At 46.4% G+C, this 21,358-nt stretch overlaps 1 protein-coding gene across 2 annotated transcripts in view; it reads right to left on the reverse strand.

The window, feature by feature from the left end:
* LOC138915314 (transmembrane protein 132E-like) overlaps positions 1-21,358 on the reverse strand; it is a 40,559-nt gene that overhangs the window by 13,601 nt on the left and 5,600 nt on the right. Inside the window, exons 3-4 of one of the 2 annotated variants that reach the window (XR_011421117.1) lie at positions 5,795-5,938; positions 4,885-5,106 (exon numbers count right to left, since the gene is read on the reverse strand). Coding sequence is in view for 1 of the 2 variants with exons in the window: in XM_070221190.1 (XP_070077291.1) it covers positions 4,963-5,106; positions 5,795-5,938 (288 nt within the window). In the remaining variant the exon portion in view is untranslated. Of the gene's footprint in view, positions 1-3,585; positions 5,107-5,794; positions 5,939-21,358 lie in introns of those variants that run through there. The other variant, XM_070221190.1, reaches the window with a different exon arrangement.

Genomic DNA, 21,358 nt, shown 5'->3' on the forward strand with positions numbered 1-21,358 from the left:
CTGTCCAATGCCGTCCATCTGAATAAGGACGTCTTCAGACCAATGACTGCACTTTCATCATGTCTGTCTAGAGCACTGATTCCAAGAAATAGATTCCCTTCCATATCATAACTTGAAAGGTTCAAAAACTTGAGGAAATCTCAATCACAGAGCCCTTTGGTAGCTGCTGATAACTAACCCAGGAAATGCAGCTGATATGTCAAAGCTGATAATTTTCTCCAGAAGTGACACTGGGTCTATTTAGTGACCACACATTGCCATGTAAACAGCAGGGTGACTTTAGATCTCCCTCTGACAGTGCAGCCATCAGAAGACACTCTGCCTTAAACACTGGCAGACCAAGTTTGAAGATGCGATTCTTCCCTGGGGATGGGAAGTCTTTAGAATGTTAATGGCATTTTATCAGCCCTTTAGCATCTCGTTATGTCTAGTCCAGCTGATACTGGAAGCTGAGAAACTGAATTATTGCAGGGATAAGATGGAGCGTACCATCCTTGAGATCAGCATGATCGTATTTTTATTTCCGTCCAAGAGTAAAGAGTTCATTCCCTGTTGATGATGCATGACTGGCTTCTGGAGTTCTTGGAACCACAGTTCATTGACAAACAAGACAATTATTAGTCAAATAAAAACCCAAGCCCACAAACAGGAGCCGACTAGAAAGATGGACGCTATAAGATTACAATATAACCATTCTCTAAAACTGTATTTTCCATTCTCCCTGTGAAGAATTTCAAAGCAACTTGACAAAAATAGAAAAACATGCCTTCCTGAGGGTATGGTATTGTAAAAGTTGGAAAAGGTGCTCTACCGACTGATTTCTTTGATGGGTGAGCTGTGGGAATAGTGTTTTGCTACCAACTCTTAAGAACCTCCCCCTGGCCAAATCCTGTACAGCTGCAGGGAATGACAATTCAGGAATGACCAGTGCTTAAGATTGCAGGCTGTGATGCCAGCCTGCTCACCTTGGAAACCTGGTTGCTGCACTCACTAGCTGGGTGACTTAGGTAAGATCTTTAACCCCTCCATGCCTCCATTCCCTTATCCATAGGAGGCAGATAGTAGTATTACCTACCTTGAAGGTTTGTTGTGAAAATCAAATGGGTCAACACTTGTAATATGCTTGTTGCAATAGTACCGGTCATATAGGTACTCAGTGAATGTCACCTATTAATATCCATTAACTATAGCGTAAGCTCATTAACATAGAAGCCACATCCACTCCATCTTTGTATCTCCCACAGTTCTTTGTACATCTCCCTCCACACAGTATCTGTTCAATATGTATTTCTAGAATGAAAGCATTCCATATGATCCAAAGAAGACTTAGATTCAAGGATCTAAGGGCTCAGGTCCAAGGCCCCAGCCAATGCCAAGTCCCTTCGACCTATCTTCGAAGATTTTCATGGACAAGACACTCACCAGAGATGGTTCAAGAAAGACTGGGTGACCACTCTTGAAGCAGCTTATTTCATCTCTGAATTATTCTATCATCCATTCATAAGTTCAATAAATATTCAGTGAACACCATACTTGAATCAAGCACCGTGCTAACACATGGAACACAACCTAGACTCTAGGGGTCTCTCACTCAAGTAGAGGTTAAAGACATAGACGTAGATACAGTATAGACACAGATGTAGGTATAATATTTACTGATATAGTGGAGATCAAGCATTGTGTGATGCCTTTAGAAACATTATCTTATTTCACTCTCCCCCAAATTCCACATTCGGATTGTATCAGACACTGTTTTAACCATTTAATGATAATTTAATTATTTGTGCTCAGAATAACTGTAAATTTCATCTCACGATACATCCATCAGAAGAGATGAATAAAACAGAGGGATAAATTTAACTTATCTTCAACTTGTCTCAAATCTTACTTATCTATGACTCTACTCAACCCTGCCTGTAAGACTAGACCCTGCCACATGTTGCCACAGGAAATTTGTCCATGGCTCAAAGGAGAGAAATTAAAAACGAAACAAAAACCAACTGTCTTTTGAGCTCCTAACAGCCCAGGTGTTCCTTAAAAGATTTTCGAGGATTGCTTTGATTGTCGGTAGTTCTGCCTTATATGCTGATGTTAGAACAAATCTCTGCAGAAGGTATCTTTTTACTGTATTATTATCATCCCATTTTATGGATAAGAAAACTGGGCTCAGAGAAATTCAGTAATCTTCCCAAGATCAAACAGAGAGGAAGATGGAACCAGAATTTGAACCATCATGCATCTGAAAACTTAACCAACGAACTCACTACCTTGCATTCTCTTTCTTTACAGTGAGCTAAAAATGGTTCCTTTTTAAATTTCACTGTTGGAATCTCAAAAGCACAAATCTGCTCAATCTTCTGCAAGATGGCCCTTGAAAGGCTTAAAAACACCTGCCATATCCCCCTCTTCACCTCACCCCTGGGCCCTTTCTTCTTGTCACCAGGCTCAACACTCGTACTTCCTTTAATCATTTCTCCTGTGATTTGATTTCAAGGGCCCTCCGCCCCCCAGACACTCTTGAACAGAGCACAATCCCATTTCCAGTGTTCCTCTTATGGTTGGAAAGACACAGAATCCTCTGTCAGAGTGACAGAGCGAGATCTATCATTTGTTGCTTATACTTGATAGAGACTGGGGTACAAAGTCTGAAATCTACTATCTTTTTACCTTAAAAATAAAAGTCTTCAATAGCAGAGATTTAAGAAGATGCAGCCTCAGCGTAATAGCAACATCTGTGTGAAAAAGCTTTGACACTTTTGTCAATGGTGAGATCCAATGAGTCGACCATTTGAAGAGGTCGCCATGAGGCTGACCCAACATTCCTCAGCATTGATCAGTGCACGATCCCAGCCTAGAGGTCACACACATGAAGACAAAGGCCAGATCTGGCCCAGAGGGGTGTGTTTGTGTTCTGCACTTTTAAAATCAAATCAGTTGCCACCATGTAGAAATTGTCACTTTCACCTTGAAATCTAGATTCCCAGCTCCTCTTGAAAAACTATGTGGTTGGGCTGCCCTGGGTCCAAATTCCTGCCTGTCAACATCATCTGGAGCTGATGGGGTCGATGCCATCTATAGAGGCGGGTCCTGCACTCCCCACTACTCCATCTCATCTCCCACATGGAGGCTGAGGGGCACTTGCCACCTCTCCTTACATTTGTGCTGCTGGTTTTCTGATAGTAGATTTCAGAGGATAGTAGATTTCAGACTGGCCTGTGGTCTGCATGCGTGTGACCTCTAGGCTGTGGTCATGCACTGATCAAGGCCGAAGAATGTTGGGTCAGCCTGATGGCGACCTCTTCAAATGGTTGACTCATTGGATCTCACCATTGATAAAAACGTCAAGGCTTTTTTCACACAGATGTTGCTATTACACCGAGAATGCATCTTCTAAAATTTCTACTATCGAGGACTTTTTTTTTAGTATAAGAAGGAGGACTTTATATTCATCCTTCCTCATCTTGCCAGATTAGGTCAAGTTTCCAGTCTCTGAAATCTCTGTATCCTTCCAGCTTCTAGACTCTAGTCATTGCCTACAATGGTCCCCCTCCCTACTTTGATCACAATCCTGGAATTAAAAACTAATTTTGTTTTTATATTATCACAATTTGCCATGTCCCAAATTCACACTTTCTCTCTTAGCTAAATCCAAAGGCCAGAATTTTCCCAATATACATTCTTTTCTTACAGAAGTTCCATGAGATCCTTGCAACCCTGGAAAGATCCCCTTGGGAACCGCCCAGCATTTCCTGCACTTTTATGAGAGTGAGAACATCCTAGATTGGGGGTTTCTCCACATGTGCTAATGAGTGATTACTATTGGAGATGCCCCGGAAATATCCCATGTCAGCACCAAGGAGATCACAGCTCTGTGGGTACCTCCCATCCTCTAGGAGCTGTGGCAAAATCCATCACTAATGTTGGCATTACAGCTACGGAAAGTGCAACACAGCGAATTAGTTAAATCCTCTTGATCTACATGGGCCCCGGGATTTGGAGCAGAACCTGGCATTGCCCGGAAGAGCGACGGAGCAGCTCTGAGTTTGGTGATCCACAGACTCAGTGTGTTGCTCTGTATCTTCTGTAGGAAAGTCCCATCTTCCTGCAGCTACAAGAGAGATCAGTGAGCACATAACTGCTGTTTTCCAAAGTGGTTCATCCATCAGGTGGGGCAGAGGATGTTTTCAGTACGTTTCTGTGGAGGAGAGACAACCGAGTACAACGCAGTGATGGAATCCAGGCCCCAAGGGCTTGGACTCGCCTCTGCAGGGTAGCGTTCTCCAGGGCAGCAGAGAGGGACCCCTCAGCAGGCTCTCGGGAGGGAACTGCAGAGGGAGTCATTTGTTCAGCCCAGGGTGGCATGAGCAACAGTCTCTCTCTAAACATCCTTATTCCTGTCTCCCATCGGTAACGATGTGGAAACAATTAATAACGTGCATTGTCCAAGGCGACGAAGGGCAGTGAATCATGAAGCTTCTTGTTCCTGAGCAGATGATTGACTGTGACTTGTTTCAGATCTTTCTAAACTCTGAATATTTAAGGCCTTGGGTTTGTTTAATCAAACCTCTGCACAGACCACGAGTCCCGCAGGAGCCCCAGGGCAGGGCTGTGCGTACAGGTTTTAAGCATCTCCATCTTCCACCTGGAAGGAGAATGAACATTCCAAGCCCAGGAATGGGCGGTGCCAGGTTTGGATTTCCTAAGTATTATTATCATTGTTTAAAATCTGCCTCACATAAACCTCATTGCTTCTTTATCAAAACGACCTCTGGCTTCAGGCACAGCCTCCCTCAAAACCTCCATCAAGCTCGAGTCTAAAACATCCTCAGATCAGCCCCCGGCTCTTTCCCCCACAGGCCGCCCTGCAGGCTCTCCCGTCTACACCTTCGTCCTTGAGGCCGGGACCACGCTTCCTTTGACTTCTAAACCGGAGCCGATGGAAGGCGAGGCGGGACAGAGCTCTCAGCATGACGGTATTTTCTGAAATGAGCGAACAGATAGGACCTGGGGCTCTCTTAGCACCTTGAAGGAGAAAAGATGGTTCTGAAGATTTAAATCCTGTCTCCCTGAGGTCTCCGCCGCAAAACGAAGCTGCCAACCAGTGTGCTAAGAAAAAATAGTCAGAAACTTTAAATTTGGTGATTCAAGCAAACCTCTGCAAAGACCACACACACACACAAAAATACACATCAGCTAGTTCCTGGCTGCACCTGGAGTCATAAATCCAGCTAAGGAGAATGAAGAACCCAGCAGAAATGCCCCATGGCCAGACTTCCCAAACGGTGAGCCACATCCCACTGGTAATATTCAAGTTAGGTGGCATATGGATGAACATTTTTTTTCAATAGTCATTGCATTTAATGTACATTAAGAAAAAAAAGTACTTCATGGTTCTCTTGTCAAGTGGTGAGGGTAAAATGGATTTCTGAGCTGAAAAAAGTGAATCATTTAAAGAAAATGTGCTGAGAAATAATACGTGGTATGGAGAATTGGCAAAAATTGTGAAGATGGTGCGTGGAGTAGAGAGAGAGACAGAAAGAGAGAGAGAGAGGAAATTATTTCTCCTGGAGATTAAGGCCAGGGGTCCCCATGCCAGGGGAGGGAACAGCACCTCAGTGCAGCTTCATCCTGCTCCCAGGGGTGCCCCTGCCGTCAGTCACTCACTCCTTAGGGTGGTCGTCCTGGCTCCCGCCCTTCGGAGCCTGGGACGCCTGGTCATAACAAGACCTGGGACAGAAGAAGGGGCCCCCAAAGCCCTGGCAGCTGGGAGACCTGTAGGTCCAGCGGGCTGTACCTTGATGACGTCTTCGTCCGCAGACCTGCATTCCACAGACTCCGACACGTCGACCACAGAACCGTCCTCTTGAACACCCACGACCTTGACGGGAACCGAAACAGCCTTTCCGGTGAGAATGGCCGTGTTCAGCACCTCCGTGTCCTACGCAGGAGAGGAGAGGGCACATGTCAGCAAGCAGGCAGACCTGGGAGCAGTGGGGCACTGACCACGCCACCGACTGCCTTGTTCTTGTTCTGCAGTTTAAAAAACCTGTGAATGGATGAAGTCACGAGGCCAACAAAGCAAAATGGAAACTCTGAACAGTTGGCGGCTTTGCACGGCAGACTGACCAGCAGGCCTGAGAGCTGGACCTTCTCAGTCCCCAGGGGCAGGGTCATGTCACGACCCTCGACGTCCCCTCCCCTCCCTCTCTCCGACCCCCACCCACTGTCCTACAGACACGTCTCACACACAGCACAAGAGTTCTTTTCAACAGTTTCCAAATCTTGGCTACAGGTTCACTCGGGAAATTATTGCCTAATTTTCTGCATTTATTAGCCTCGTGGACGTAGCCTTCACTTTGGTGTCAAATTAGGAAAGAGAACAGCACGCAGACAGAAGAGAATCAGTCACAGAACATAAACCTCTGCCCCCTGAGCTGACCCCAGCACCCTCGCTTCCCCCGACCTCCAATGACCCCGAGGTTTTCCTCCAAACCGGGAATTTTTAAACACTGACATCAAGGTAGCTTCTCTCCTCCTCTGACACCCTGGGGTCCTGCAGGCTCTGTCTCCATAGCTTATCTCCACTCTGCCAAATTCTTGCCGTCCCCCCGACCAGCTCCTCCCCTGAGGGAGTGTCCTCTCACTGGGACGGCCACAGCGGCCCCCACTCGTCTCCCTGTGTCCGCTCTCTTCACAATAGTCCAAGATAATCTTTTTCACTTCAATATAATTCAGATAATTTCTCTCCTAGATTAAAACTCATTGAAAGTGTCCTACTATTCTCAAGATGAAGTCCAAATTCGCCAACACGAGTGATCTGACCTCGGCCACCTCTCTAGCCCTCTCTGCCCCTTCCCGCTGCCCTGGTCCAGCCTCACAGACGTCTCCTCAGTTCTCCCAACAGTGCGATCACATCCAGGCCTTCTGCTCGGACATATGCAGAGCTCCTGACCCAAAACACGCCTCCCTGTTCCTTCCATCCTTCAGATCTCAGCGTAAATGTCCACTTCCTCCGAGAAGATGGGTTCTTCTGCCCCCGACAGTGTGAACTCGCACCCCACTGGCATCCCTTACAGCACCTAGTCTGCCCTGCCTGCCAATGACCACGGATGCTCACTATCTGCTTATTTTGTGTTGATGTTTTAATTTCTAACTGCTCATTAGATTGCAAACTCCCCAAGGGTCTGAGCCATCTTTGTTCTGACCTCCACCGTATCCACGGCACCTGGACGGTATGTGGCATGTGAGGAGCTGTGCAGGAGAGACGTCGGGTGCACAAGCTCTGGGGCTGGACTGTCTGGGTTTGGGACTGGCCCAGCCTCTGTTTCAGTGAGGATTCTGTCAATCTGCAGTTACAGAAAACCTGACTCAAGTGAAATAACCCAACACGGGTTTACAGGCTTCTCACATAACCAGAGCGCTGGAGGAACGTGGCTGCTGGCTGTGGTCCAGTGCCTCACTGAGGTCAGGGCTGCTTCTCTGCAGTTCTCTTGGCCACTTCCTCAAGGCAGCAAGATGGCGCCCATCACACCAGCCATCTCTGCGTCCACCGTCTAAGCGGGGAGAAGGCTGAGGGGGAAGGAGCGACCTGCTGCACCTGCTCCTTTTCATCATGGAGTCCAACGTGTGTCACTCAGCTTAAATAGGGCAGAGAAAGACAGGGAGGGAGAGGCAGCGGGATAGAAGGTAAAGAAAACACAGTTTTCTTTGCACTTTTAAAATTTTATGTTTTAACAGCTTTATTGAGGTGTAATTGTTACACATATTTTTAAACAAAGGTAGACAACTAGAGAAAGAGTAACACAGAGGCAGATAGAACGACAGGAACATTGAAGCTTAGAGACATAGAAAGATAAAGACAGTCACAAGACAAAGAAAAATAAAGTCAGAGTGAAGGGAGGACACTGGAGATGAAGCACTGGTCTGTGCCCTGCACACTCGTGTCCTTTCCTTCTCTGCACTCAGTGGTCCAGTTTATTTACACATCTCAGCTCTGATAGCCAATAATAATTATATAAGCATTCTCTCTAATTCCTTCCTGGTACCTTGCTATTTCCACTTCGGCAAAGCTCTGCTTAATTATAACAGTTACTCCGTGGTCTGAAATAAATCTCCGTATACATCTTGGGCTAAATTAAAATTTAATAAAGCTTCAGGTTGCCACTGAACCAGCAAGCAAATGACAGCTGCTCAATTAAAACTCAAACCTGATTAGATGGCACCGTTGAGACAAATACTCCAGAGGAAAAGCCCAGAACTACGGAGCCTCAAGTCCACAATAAAGACTTGATTAAAATGCGAATAAACCCTTCTGTGCGGTTTTTCTGTGCCCTGGTGACTGCCATGAGCAGTGACAGCCTTGGCTGGGGCTCTGGCTGATTCTCAGTCCTTCAGTCAGGCCCTGCATGTGGGTGGATGGAGGGGAGAGGCGGGGAGAGAGCAGAGCAAGAAGGAGAGGAAGACAAGGACAGAAAAAGACAGAGAGAGGGAGAGAGAATATCAGAGGAACCGGATAAAGAGAACATGTAAGCATAAACGAAGTCAGAAAGAGGCAGAGAGCAAGGTTGTGTGACAAACTGAGGCGAGGCGTGAGGATGGAGACACTTCGTGAGAAGCAGAGAAAGGCTGAGAGTGAGGGAGACAGCGACATGCCTGCAGCCAGACCCAGAAGGGCAGGTGGAAAGACAGACGGAAGTAGCAAGAAAGACAGAGCAAAGAACTGGAGAGACAGGTCAGTGCGCCTCACGGTCGGGGGCTCTCTGCTGGGAACAAAGTGAACAGCTTTGGGGGTGGCCTCACGACAGGAAGGCTGTGCAGTCAAGGCCTACTGATCGGTGTGTTCTGTGACTGTCCAGCTGAGGCTGACCGAGCTCCGGCCCTTTGCCGAGACTCATGTCCATGATGCCAGGACCCCGGGAAGAGCTTCCCTTGAGATGGGCAGCACCAGTCAGGGATTGTCTACAAGGTCACATCCTTGGGGGTTCCTAGTGGTCACAGATAACAGGAGGAACAAGATTTGTGCAGCTAATGATAGAAGCCTACAGAAAAGCAACCCCAACAATAGAAAGTGCCATGGGGTCCTTGTGATGTGCGGGCACAGTTTCCACTTGGCATAGTTTATTTATTTAATTCTCACAAGGAGGAGAGACTTTTAGCATCCCACATTACAGATGAAGACATGGAGGCAGAGACAACTTGCCCAATGTCGGGTTATGAGATGCTGGACCTGGTTCTCGAACCCAGGAGGTCATGCTCTTAAACACTATGCACCTTGGCTTATCAGTATAATAATATAACAGCAATGCCTAAAATGCATTTAACACTTACACTGCACTGAGTACTTTGCGTGTCCTATCTCATCAACCCACAGACAGGGAGCCTTTCTTGGCTATTCACTCCCCTGCATTATTTTTACACATTGCACATGCTGATTTTGTACACTGACAACCATTTAAAATTTATCTTATTTGTTCTGTTATTTGTTTATGATCTGTCTTATCCAGTACAATTAATCCTCAGCTTTCTGCTTTCACCCACGAAGGATTTACTGCTACCAGAATTTCCCTGCATGGCATCCATAGAAAACTAGACAAAATATATGAAATATCTGTATTCAGATACAGTGCAGGGAGGGCACACGTAGACTATGATCACCTAGAGAAAGGACCAGCCCGAAGGAAGCCCCACGATTGTCCCAGCTGAGGGGCTGGAGGCGGTTTTCAGGCAACAGTAGAGGAGGAAGAAACTGGTGGTACCCAGGAGTGGTGCTGAGCTGAGGAGTCACAAAGGAAAGCTGCAGGCAGCTAAGGCGAACAGACTAGAGGGGAGGTGACAGAGAGAGCAGATGACCATCTGCAGAGCAGTCCCATTCTTCTTCCCCTGAGTGCTGATAATGTGCACACATGGTTTGAATTTCCCAAGGCGGAGAAAAGGATTTCCAAAAGCAGCAAGCTGAACAGTTTCCAGAACTCCCATGAGACTGGGCAGAGTCCATGTCCCCACCAGCCAGAAGGAGAGACCGCATAATACTGAGTGTACCAGGGAGAGTCCTCAGATGGGTGAGACTTTCAAAATAGGGCTAAATTAACCCTAGAACAAAGCCTGCTCTCCACCTGCCCTAACAAAGCTTAACAGCAAGTCTCAAAAGAATCAGACTGATCTGCAAGTAACTTAACAGCATGCAGAGAAAAAGCCCAACACTGGTAAAAGAAATGTACTGGAATCTGTGTCTCAACAACATAAAATTCACAATGTCCAGGAGCCAATTAAAAGTTACCAAGCTTGAAAAGAAGCATAAACTTGTGGTCTGTAGCCAGGAGAGAAAACCATCAATAGAAACAGACCCAAGGATGATGGAGATGATTGAATTTGCAGACAAGGACCTTAATATAGTTACTATTAATATCAAATATATGATCTAGATTATAAAGGAAAACATGGATTTAATGAGGAGAGAAATAAAAGATATAATAAAAGACCCAAATGGAAACTCAAGAAATGAAAAATATGCTAGACAGGATTAGTGGCAGATGATGCATTTCAAGAGAAAATAATTTGAAGACATAGCAATAGAAAAATATTAAAAATGAAGAACAAAGAAAAAAAGACTGCAACAAATCAACAAGTCAGGGACCTGAAGGTCAACATCAAGCTGTTTAATCTGCATATAATTTTAGTCTCAGAAGGAAAGGAAAAGATATATAGATGCATAGATATATATAAAAATAGAAAGAGATACAGATATATAAATAAATTGCTAAATTAAGTAATTTCCAAGAAATGATTGCCAAAAATTATCTAAATTTGATGAAAACTAAAACCCTACAATTCCAAGAAGTTCAAAAAACCCAAAGTGGTCTAAACATAAAGAAAATCACGGGGGCTGGCTCTACAGCTGAGTGGTTGAAGTTCTGTGCGTTCCACTTTGGCGGCCCGGGTTCATGGGTTCTGATCCTGGGCACAGACATGCTCCACTTGTTGGCCATGCTGTGGAGGCATCCCACATGCAAAATAGAGAAAGACTGGCACAGATGTTGGTTCAGGGCAAACCTTCCTCACCAAAAAGAAAAAAGTAAAAAGAAAATCACAGCAAGGCACATGAAAATGAAATTGATGAAAATCAGTGATAGAGAGGAAAATCAAAGGACGTCACAGAAAAAAGGAAACATTAGGTACAAAGAAAGAAAGATATGAATGTCAGCAGACTTCTCAACAGACGATGGAATGGTTCCTTGATATTTACCCAAGAGGTATGAAAACATATTTCACTCAAAATACTCGTACACGGCTGTTTACAAACACTTTATTCTTCATATCCAATATCTGGAAACAATACATACAAAGCTATGAGATAGTCTCATGGAGTAAACTGGGTGCTGTTAAGCCAGCTGAGTTGGGGCATTTAAACCGTGGGGTCCTTTCATCATAGAGACAAAGTCTGAATGTTCACCTGGGCCGGCCATCACCCCCGCTCCCCAAGAACTACAACTCTTCTCAGAAGAACTTGTCGAATTCAGACATTTTTTATGAAAAATCTATCAAGAAGATTGCATGTCATTACGGGCAAATCGTTCAGAGAGCTGCAACCTTCTCTTGTGTGTTTGAAATTTCTGTTGTTGAAAACAAGCTCAAAGAAGGGAGCAAGAACCAGAACTCAGCGAAAACGAATCCATTCTCTCTTTCTTCCATTTTAACCTTCCCAGAGGAACTTTGTGATGTTAGGATCGAATACAATCTTCCATTATTAAAAAACATAAGTTACAGGACGTATTACAACGTGCACTTTTTGTGTTTGTTAAATTATTCACCACCTTTTTCTTAATAGACATACATCTATTAAGATTAATATATAAAGTAAGTGGTTTGCTAAATTATTATAATCCAGAGCAATTTTAATGTGCTGCTCCAGCACTTACAAATAGTGTTTCAAGAATCAAATACATATGAAAGAAACTGCTAGATATAAATCTATTTTTGTCTTCACAGCTGTATATTAAACGCAACTTCATCATTTCTTTGCCTGAATCTTTAAGCATGTAAGTGGGCTTACTTCTCGGGACTAACTTTTATCTTGCTAGAGAAACACACACACAAAGAAAGAAAACTCTTTGAATCTCTCCTCTTTTTAGAGAAAAGTCAATCTTTCTCGTCTATCAGTTCTCTAACTGTTTTGAAGAAACTAATGGGTTTTTTTTCCATTTGTACAACAAACTCAAATTGCAAAATAATCTAGCACCCATTTTCCTAATTTCTTACCTGAATCGTATATTTGCTAACCTCGAATGAGATGGCATCATACTCTCTGGGGCTCAGCTCCACTGTTTCGTCTAGGCTCTAACTCAAAATCATGCTGCCACCAGGAAGTGGTTAAAAAGTGGAGCCAGAGGAAGAGCAGCTTCTCCTTTGCCCTCCCCAAACCTCAGCCCAGAGGGCCCCTCACTCCGTCTCTGCTGAGAGAAAAATCCTGTCACCTCAGGGAGACGGGGACCCTCTGGGACCCAGAAAACTGCATCAGTCCAGGAGACAAACACGAGCTGGGCTACTTTTTTATCTGCATCTTCCCCAGCAGGTCAGAGCCAACTACCAACAGGGTGCCAATATCTAATTCTGTGATCATTATTTTCTTCTCATTTCATCTGAGAAGAAAATCATGCAGGTTATTTTATCAGATGGAGTTTTAAATGAGCCTGGATAGTGACAGAGAATGCGAAGTGACAGGAGCTATTCCTACAAGGAACTGAAGAGAAAATGGAAAGGTTACTTCTTTTTCTCACACGGGAATGTCGGGGGCGGCAGAGACCAAGAGGAGGCATTTGTCCTCTTGACAAAGTCATTCTCTCAGTTCAAGACACAGATCCTACGTTCCCCACTGGCCTCTGCTCCCCCACTGAAGAGGTCAGACGCAGACGTAAAGTTTGAACATAAACTTTTGCCTGGAAAATGTATTAGGCTTTCAAAATGCCAGGTCCAACATTATTTCTAACTTTTCACATATACTGTATTGTTGAATTTTATAAAATACACTAATTTTTATTTTAAATCACTCAATTCACAGATAACGATAATTCCATGCTAGAGACAGAGGTCTTATTGGGATGGATAGTGAAGATTTTAGGTTTGGCAGGCTACACAGCCTCTGTTGCTGCCCCTCCAGTCTGCTGTCGCAGAAAATGCACAAGCAAATAAGCATAGGGGTGTTCCAAGAAAACTTTATTTGCAAAAGTAGTCCCTGGGCCACATTTGGCCCCAAGTCATCATTTACTGAGCTCTGCTCTCGAAGCTTGTCCCTCCATCCTCACCAAACAACTTCCTCTAAAGCTTTCTTGTCTCAATTAGCTACAACTCTATCCTTTCTGTTTTTTGAGGTACAAATCTCCGTGCCACCATTCTCTCATAGCCCATATGAGATTCGTCAGCACATCTTCTCAAATCGTCCTTCACGTGTCGAGAATATGACCGCTCCTTACCAGCTCCAGCTCCAGAACTGTATCCTTGGCCTAACCCACCATCGACTCTTGCCTCAATCAATGCAGCACGCCCCACGGAGTCCCGGCTTTCCCTCTAGACCCCTTCAGTCTTTGCTAACACAGCAGTCAGAGCAATCCCATTAAAGTGTCTACCAGACCTTGCTCTTCTCAAACCCCATCTCACCAGAGACGCAGGTTTTGTAAGATGGAAAGAGCCTGCAGTACGGCCTACGATGTCCGACAGAATCTTTCCCCCTCTCTTGCTCTTTAACCATACCGCCCTCTTTTCCACTTATCCTCACTCATCTTAAACACTCTCCCCACGTTCCCTTTGTCTGGCGAGCCCATTCGTGTTCTCCGTTTATTCATTCAGCAGCTGCCTCCTGGGCGTCGACCCTGTTTATGATCACATGCTAACTTCGATGATTACATAGAGAACGCCCCTTCTCACACATGCTCTGCATCTCAGTACCCTATGTGTCTTTGCAGGGTAGGTTCACCTCGTTCCTCTATCACCCGCTGCCCAACCCAAAACGCAGCTGTCCTAGGAAAGATGGGAGCACGGTGGATGTAAAGAGGAGGGGAAAAGTAAAGAAGAGAAAGAGTGGAATGATGGAGAAAAGGAGACAGGCTGAGGGGACTCCCAGGCTGAAAGTGTCATCTGTGCCCTTCTTCCTGCCACTACGTCTTCAACAGAAATTCATTGAACACCCACCAGATGTCAAGCTGTGTTCTAGGTTGTAAGAAGACAGAAGTATGAAAACAAACATGAACTGTCCTCACGGACCTGACATTCCTGGGACGCGAGAGAGATGTAAACAAATGTAACAAGAAGATGTTGGAGGGTGCGAAGAGCCATGAAGAGAATACGTAGGCAGGTGAGATCCAGCAGGCAGGGAGACCAGTCAGGAGGGCACGGCGACCATCCTGGGGGGAGAGGATGTGGTCAGGCTCGGGTTGGTAGCGAGATGGAGGGAAGTGGTTGGATTCCGGGTGTATCTTTGAGGTTACAGCCTCTAGGACTTGTTGATGGGCTCCAGATGAGGCATAAAAATGGAGAACCACCAGGGATGGCTCCCAGATCTTCAATCTGAGTAACCGGGAGGATGGCAGTGCCATTTGCTGAGTCAGGGAAGCCTGGTGGGAAAATCCGATCTGTCAATACAAAGAATGGGGCTGGAAGAACCTCCTGAACGCTGGAATTACCAAAGCTTAGTAAATCCTTTACAAACTAGATTTCTGAAACCAAATGCTGCTGGAGGAGTTGATTAACAAGCATTTCTCTATATTAGAGGCTTGTTCTCAGAGTTACAAATGACGCCCTTTGAAGCGGAATTCACATCAGAAACACTGAGTAATCATTCACCTACCGGGAATAAAACGCTTAGTCAATAGGCAATTGAAGGAGAATGAGCTCCTGGTGAAACACCAAGGGCCTCTGTCCAAGAGACTGTCTAACAGTTATTCTCTCGAGATGCACTCGTGGATCTGATGCTAATGAGGGTCTGCGTCCTGCCTGGGACGGTGACATCCAACAGCTGCACCACTAAAGTCAGTGATGACCACCTAACGGAGGCCATGGAAATCGTCACAGGTGACTCCACGTGGTTATTTCTCATCACAGGAAAGAACTAGGACTCAGGAGATGTGGGTTTTTAGGTCAGTTCAGCTCCTACCTGCCTGGGTATCATAAACAAATTCTCTCTGATTCTGGAGAACAAATAGAAGACTCGGAAAAAGCCACCCCCCACCATGCCTCAGTTTCCCTTGGAGACTAAGCTTGATTAGATGATCTCCAATGTTACCATTCAAATCAAATACCATGTGTGAACCTTCAGCTATTGAAATACAGCTGGATGAGGCGGGGATACAGTTCCAATGTCAACAAGAGCCAAGTGCACAGATGAGTGGAGCAGGCCTGGGTGGGGTGGGGTGGGGGTGGCAGATGGGAGAACCAGAGAATTGAGGTAGCGATTGAGCGTGGATTCTGGAGCCAAGACGCCTTTGACCTTCCCAGCAGCCTCTGAGGAGCATTGCCACCCCCATTTGGCAGATGCAGACATGGAGCCTCAGGGATATTCAGGGACTTGCCCCAGGTGACACAGCCAGAACGTGCAAGGTGAGATGTGAACCCATGCTGGCCTGACTCCAGCTCCCGGTGTTCCTCATCCCTGTGATTTACTGCTTTGCCACCTGCTGTCTCTGATGCGTGGCATCTTTCCTCTCCCCTGCTCAAACTGGCCAAGACAACATCAGGACCAGACGGCCCACCTCTGCTCCTCGCTCTGCCTTTGTCGCATGGAAACAGCCAGGGATGGATCCGTCTATCTCTCTCTATCTCCTCTTTCCTTCCCCAATGACAACGCCCACTCCTGGAGCTGATCCAAGGGCAGCAGTCACTCTAGGTGGCTGGGAAGGCCACAGGTGGTGCCAGGGAGTCCTGGTTCAGGTCATGCTTCCTCCACCTGGAGTCTTAGAAAGCGTGTGTGTTTGCTGAGTTGGTTTGTTTTGCTTTTAGGGAATAATTTTAATATAAGTGTCCTTATGGGGATTTTTAATAAATGTTAACCATATCTTTTGAAAACAACATAAAAGAAGGGAAAAGAAAAGAAAAAGCAAACCTCAAACTGTGCAAAAAATAAGTCATAAGAGTAATAATGTTTCTTAAGACTTCTAAAGACATACTCGTGTATTTTATCCTTATCTGTAGCTGTATATCCACACTGACGTCTCATCTGTGTATTTCTGCCGTCTGTGTGGAATGCTAATTTCATGTAAGTACCGTCTCCCCAGCAACCTGGGAGCAGACGGGCGTTCCTCCTGCTTTAAATTCCTCCAGGGAACTTGGTGTCACACTCTGGGGATCTGGAGAAGTTGGTAAAGGGTCAACTGTACTTTTTAGAGTCACTCTTCTACTACAGAATTTTTTCTTAAAAATGTCTTAAGTCCATGCTTTTCTGTAGGGGACGGTGGGCCGGGTTGTGGAAGGAGAAGAGAAAATCACAGCCCTCACGGAAGCTGGGCCTGAGTGCCGTGGCCTTCCTTGTGGCCTCACCTGAGCTAACCCACGGGGCTAAACGTCCCCCTCCATCCAGTAATTCCTCATTCTCTTCACCCACACGCCACCTGCTGTATTCACATTTGCCAGTCCAGGCACTGCATGAGTGAGCGAGTGAATGAAGGAGAGAAGGAAGGAAGTACTCAACAAGAAATGAGGAAAGAGAAGCCCTCCTGAGAACATCGCTGGCCACCTGGATCTGGAGACGGACCAGTCCTTGCTTTAGTCACTTACGTCAGCTAATTAACTCCTTTTACATCTTAAATCAGTTTATTTTGGATTTTTTTCTATCATTTGATACCTAAATATTCAGGAGCAATAAGATGGTAACTTGCAAAATAGATCTATGGTTTTATCCATGGTGTGATTTGGTTAATTTCAAACAATTCCTTTTTTTTAAATAACCTCTTTGGAGGATGATGGTGATGATGACGAATGTAGAGGGCCCACTATGCATCAGGCAATGTTTTAAACACTTTATCCACATCAACTCCTATAACCCTCACAACCAATGTGCAAGGTGGACACTATCTTTGGCCCCTTTTTACAGATGAGAAAACTGATGCACCAGAACTAAGTAGAAGGCTCAGGGTTAGAGCTAGTAAGTGGGAGAGCTGGGCTTGAATCGAGGGTTTGCTGTCTGCCCGTCTATGCTGTAGGAAAAGGGTATGCGCCCAGGTAGACACAGCTGACCTACTGGGGCATCAACGTCTCAGCCAACGAGACTGAGTCAGGGTAGCAGACTCTCTGTCACTGCCAGCCTCAGGCTCCAGCTGCGAGGATTTTGCAGGCAAAATGTGCTAGGGCCATGTGACATGTTTACCGATGCTGCAGAAGCACAGCCAGCCACCCCTAGACACCTAAACAGTCCTGACTGGTCCCTCACGCTGGGCTCTGCAGAGGGTGCAGAATGAAGAAGTGGAGAGGCCCTGCCCTCAACGGGGGCTCCGTCCACAGCTGACCACCTGCCTGAAAATGTTGCCCGTCGGCCATACTGTGCTTTACCTCCTTTGAAAAATTTGAGATAACAGTTAAAAACATGAAAAAAACTTTCATTTAAAATTTTTGGCCTGTCATGAAAATATGGAAGATCTGGCAATCCGGGGCTTCACTCCCATGTGAGAACAGTGGAGTGGAGATGAGCGGTGGCGCGCTTTAGATGGGGAATGAGCTGCCCGTTCATGTGCCTCCATCAGCCTTCTTTTCTCTTCCCCACCCCCCACCTCTGCTCATCCACACGCGAACCTGGAGAAATGTGATTTGAAGCCCCTTGACCTCTGGTCCGGCAGCACTGCCTTAGGCACTATGGGAGTTTTATAAACCCGTGACCTGTCCTCAGGAGGCTGATGGTCTGAAAGACAATGAGAACACCTGTGGAGTCAGCAAGACCTGGCCAGCCTGTTGTACCACCTTTACACCTGGGAAATTCATGTCGATGGCATCGTCCCTGGAGAAGATGCCTCTTAATCAGCAGCAGCTTCAGTTTCCCTCTGACTTGTAACTGCCCTGAGCAGCGGCCTGCCACCACCCATGGGGAAGGCATGTGCAGTCAGCCTCACCTTTCAGGATGCGCCTGAACACCTCTTTCCTCCCTTCTTGGCGGGTCAGAGGAACTGTAAGGTCTGGGCCAGCCTGACATTTGGGGACAGAAGGCACAGCAGCTTTATCACGCCCAGACACTACCATGCCCTGCAGAAGCGAGCCTGGTTTTCCGAGGCCGCTTCTCCAGCGGGAACTCTGAACAGCCCCCAAAGGAGTCCCGAAGGGAACTGAGAGACTAATGCAAGTCCCCGGGTCCCTGAAACGACACCGAGTTCTGGCCCATCAGTTTCTTGCTGCCTGGACAGCTCCTTGTGCTAATTTATTCCCCAGTCTGCGAGCTTCCTCTCTACAAAAAGCGCAGGACCATATAACCATCACCAGCCAAGGGTGGGCGTTTTTCAGAATCAAAGGTGGTTCTGGGAAAATGGGAGCGGTGGCAGGTCTCCCCGTGGTCCACATCACCCCTTCTGGTCTTTTCTAAATGCTCTACTCCTTTTCTCAGAAAAGAACCAGTAGCTTCTCCAGCTGAGTCTAAATAAATGAAGGAACGATTACTCCACCCGAGGATGTCAGGGTTTTAGCTCGATCTTTAATAGTGGGATAGAATACTTCCTTCTTCATTAAAGAAATTTCACACAAAAATAGGAGAATTCTGTTTCTGGGTAGAAAGCCCTTGCTGACATCACCGATGCCACAAACTGAATCTCTGTATCCATCCTGGCTTCCCCCCTGCCCCTTCCCCCCACCCAGTGCTGGCACCAGGCCCTCCATTAGATGTGGAAGGAATGACTGACAAACCCCTAAATCTGAACAGCACTCCACAATTTCAGAAGAAAGTTGGAATTATGGTGGACCAACCATTGGCCTAATCTCATCTATCCTCTAGATCACACTAAAATGAGAATAAAGGAATAAAAATGTAATCCCACAACAACAACAAGTGGCTATACGCAGATAAAAATCCCGCCCAGCATCTCTGACGGTGCAAAGAAGCAGATGGCATGGGAGTAACTGATGGAGCAAGAAAGATGAGCTTCACGTAGGCAGAGAATTAATAATAAAGAAACACAGGAATTAGGCTCCACGCGAGCCATCAACATTACAGCTTTTGACATCGCAAAAACAGCAAAGCTAATAAACAGCCAGACGGGGCAAGTGGCAAGAAATCTGAGTGCCATTTCTTCAACTTTCAAATAAGGGAGTCTGTCTCTTATCTCCGGCTAAGACTGCATCATGAAAGAAACAGAGGTGGTGCGGTGAGGCAGGTGGAGGCTGGGGCAGTGGTAGCCAGGGAAGCAGCAGCTACAGTAATAATGATATAATCGTTGTTTATACAAGCTTTCCTTCCTTCACTTTACCAGGGTTATTTAAAAAGTCAAAATCTCTTCTCAGCTCTTTTGTTGTTGTTTGTTTGTTTTACCAAATACAGCAAGTCTACTTGAAGATCTTTGTCTTCTTTTATTTATAAATGAAAAGGAACTTAACACTCTCACAAATAAAATATAGCTGCATTTCATAGGATTCCGTTGTTATAAAATATGATGTCCATTTGTTACTTAGCCAGCCAGCCAGCCAGCCATTCATCCCTCTGCGGACCTGGAAGAATTCTCTAACGTAACCGGTCAGACTGGAGGGGGCTGGGGTTTGGGCTCTTCTTAAGCTTCAAATTTTTATAGTGCATATGGATTATTTTAAATAAAAGCAATAAAGCCTTTCGAGAAAAAAAGCCGCCCAGGACGTCCATCCAGCCCGAGGCGGAGGGAGGCACCGCCTTCCCAAGCCGCCAGGCGCCACGCGGCAGGTGCGGGCAGGCGCCGCGCCGAGCGCTGGGGGGCAGGAGGGGTCCCCGCTCTCGGGCGCCGGGAGATCGCGAGTCCCGGGGGCCCAGGGGCCGGGGAGCCGCCCGCCCCCCACCGGGGAGACGCCGGGCGAGGGGCAGGTGTTCGCGGAGCCCCGGGGCAGGTGCGGCCGCCGCTGGTCTGTGCGCGCCATCTGGTGGGCACCCCGGGGACTGCCGCCCGTGATCCCCTCGGCTCCGGAAAGAGAAGCCCGGCAAGAATGCCGTCTTGGCAGTTTGCGAAGTCAGAGCTATTTAGAACACGGCTTGCTGGGCTCTGCGGTAAGCCATGCAACAACGACGACGACGACGACAAAAGATGCGTTGCAACATTCCCTTGCCAGTTGAGACACAGCTGCTGTGCCCTGGGGGGAGCGGAGGGGCTGTAGCAGGTACGGACAAGCTGCATCTGTTCCAATCCGCCAGGGACCACGCCGCCCTGTTGTGAAACACTTTCAATTTCACCACTGCTCTTGAGCATCTCCTTTTTAAGCCATGGGAATACTAATTTTACAAAAAGGTGCTGACATGGATCACATTCTTACTTTGTAACAAGAACTGTGCATAAATTGTTGCCTCATTTAATCCTCGAAGTAACCTATGATAAAGGTTGTCCTAGCAGGAATTGTACTACCGCCTTCACAGAGAGGGAAAGTGAGGCTCTGGACGGCTAAGGAGCCAGTCTTCGATCACACGACTGAAGTCAGTGTGGGAGCAGGATGTAATCTAAGGGCTCTTGACCTCACTTAACCACGCACACTTCCACATTTCCCCAGCCCTGGCGAGGGGATTGTTCTATTGATCAGCTCAGAGGCAGAGAAACACTGGAGGCAAGGGTTCACGTCTGGCATCTCTAAGCAGTATCTCAAAATCAGAGAAGGAGGTGGAAAGCGGGAGCAACTTGATGCCCCTCAACTGTAGACAACTTGCATACTTAGGAGTCCACATTGTGGTAATTAATCCAGTTCACCTGTCAACAGGGAACGGGATTTTTTTTTCGTAAAGAAAATTATTTTCTGAGAATACAGCCTCCTGATGGTTTTACCCCTTTAAGGACGTGTAAAACAGAAGCAAATCAAACCCTTCCCATCATCGCTCTCAATTTTGTCAATCAGGGCCCATTGCCCAACAAAACACAACAACTCCTGAGCAGAAGTCTTTGATGAATGTGCTGCACAACGGACGTTTTCCTGAGATGGGTCATAAATATTAATGGTATTGACAGAGCCTTAAAAACTTGTCATGTCACATTGCTGCAGCCACAGAAGCACCCAGAATTCCACCACTTTGTTTCTCTGACAGCCACCAGTTTCTTTCATGAACTTTCACGAGCTGGGTCTGTTTTTCCCTTTCATCTTCAGAAAGAATACATGAGCAGAGGTTTTCCTGTAGGCACAGGTCAACTGAATCAAACATCTTAATGGGTTTTCCCCTTTTCTTTTCTCCTTAGCTGAT

The sequence above is a fragment of the Equus caballus genome, chromosome 8 (assembly GCF_041296265.1).
Source record: "Equus caballus isolate H_3958 breed thoroughbred chromosome 8, TB-T2T, whole genome shotgun sequence".
NCBI classification, from domain to species: Eukaryota; Metazoa; Chordata; class Mammalia; order Perissodactyla; family Equidae; genus Equus; species Equus caballus.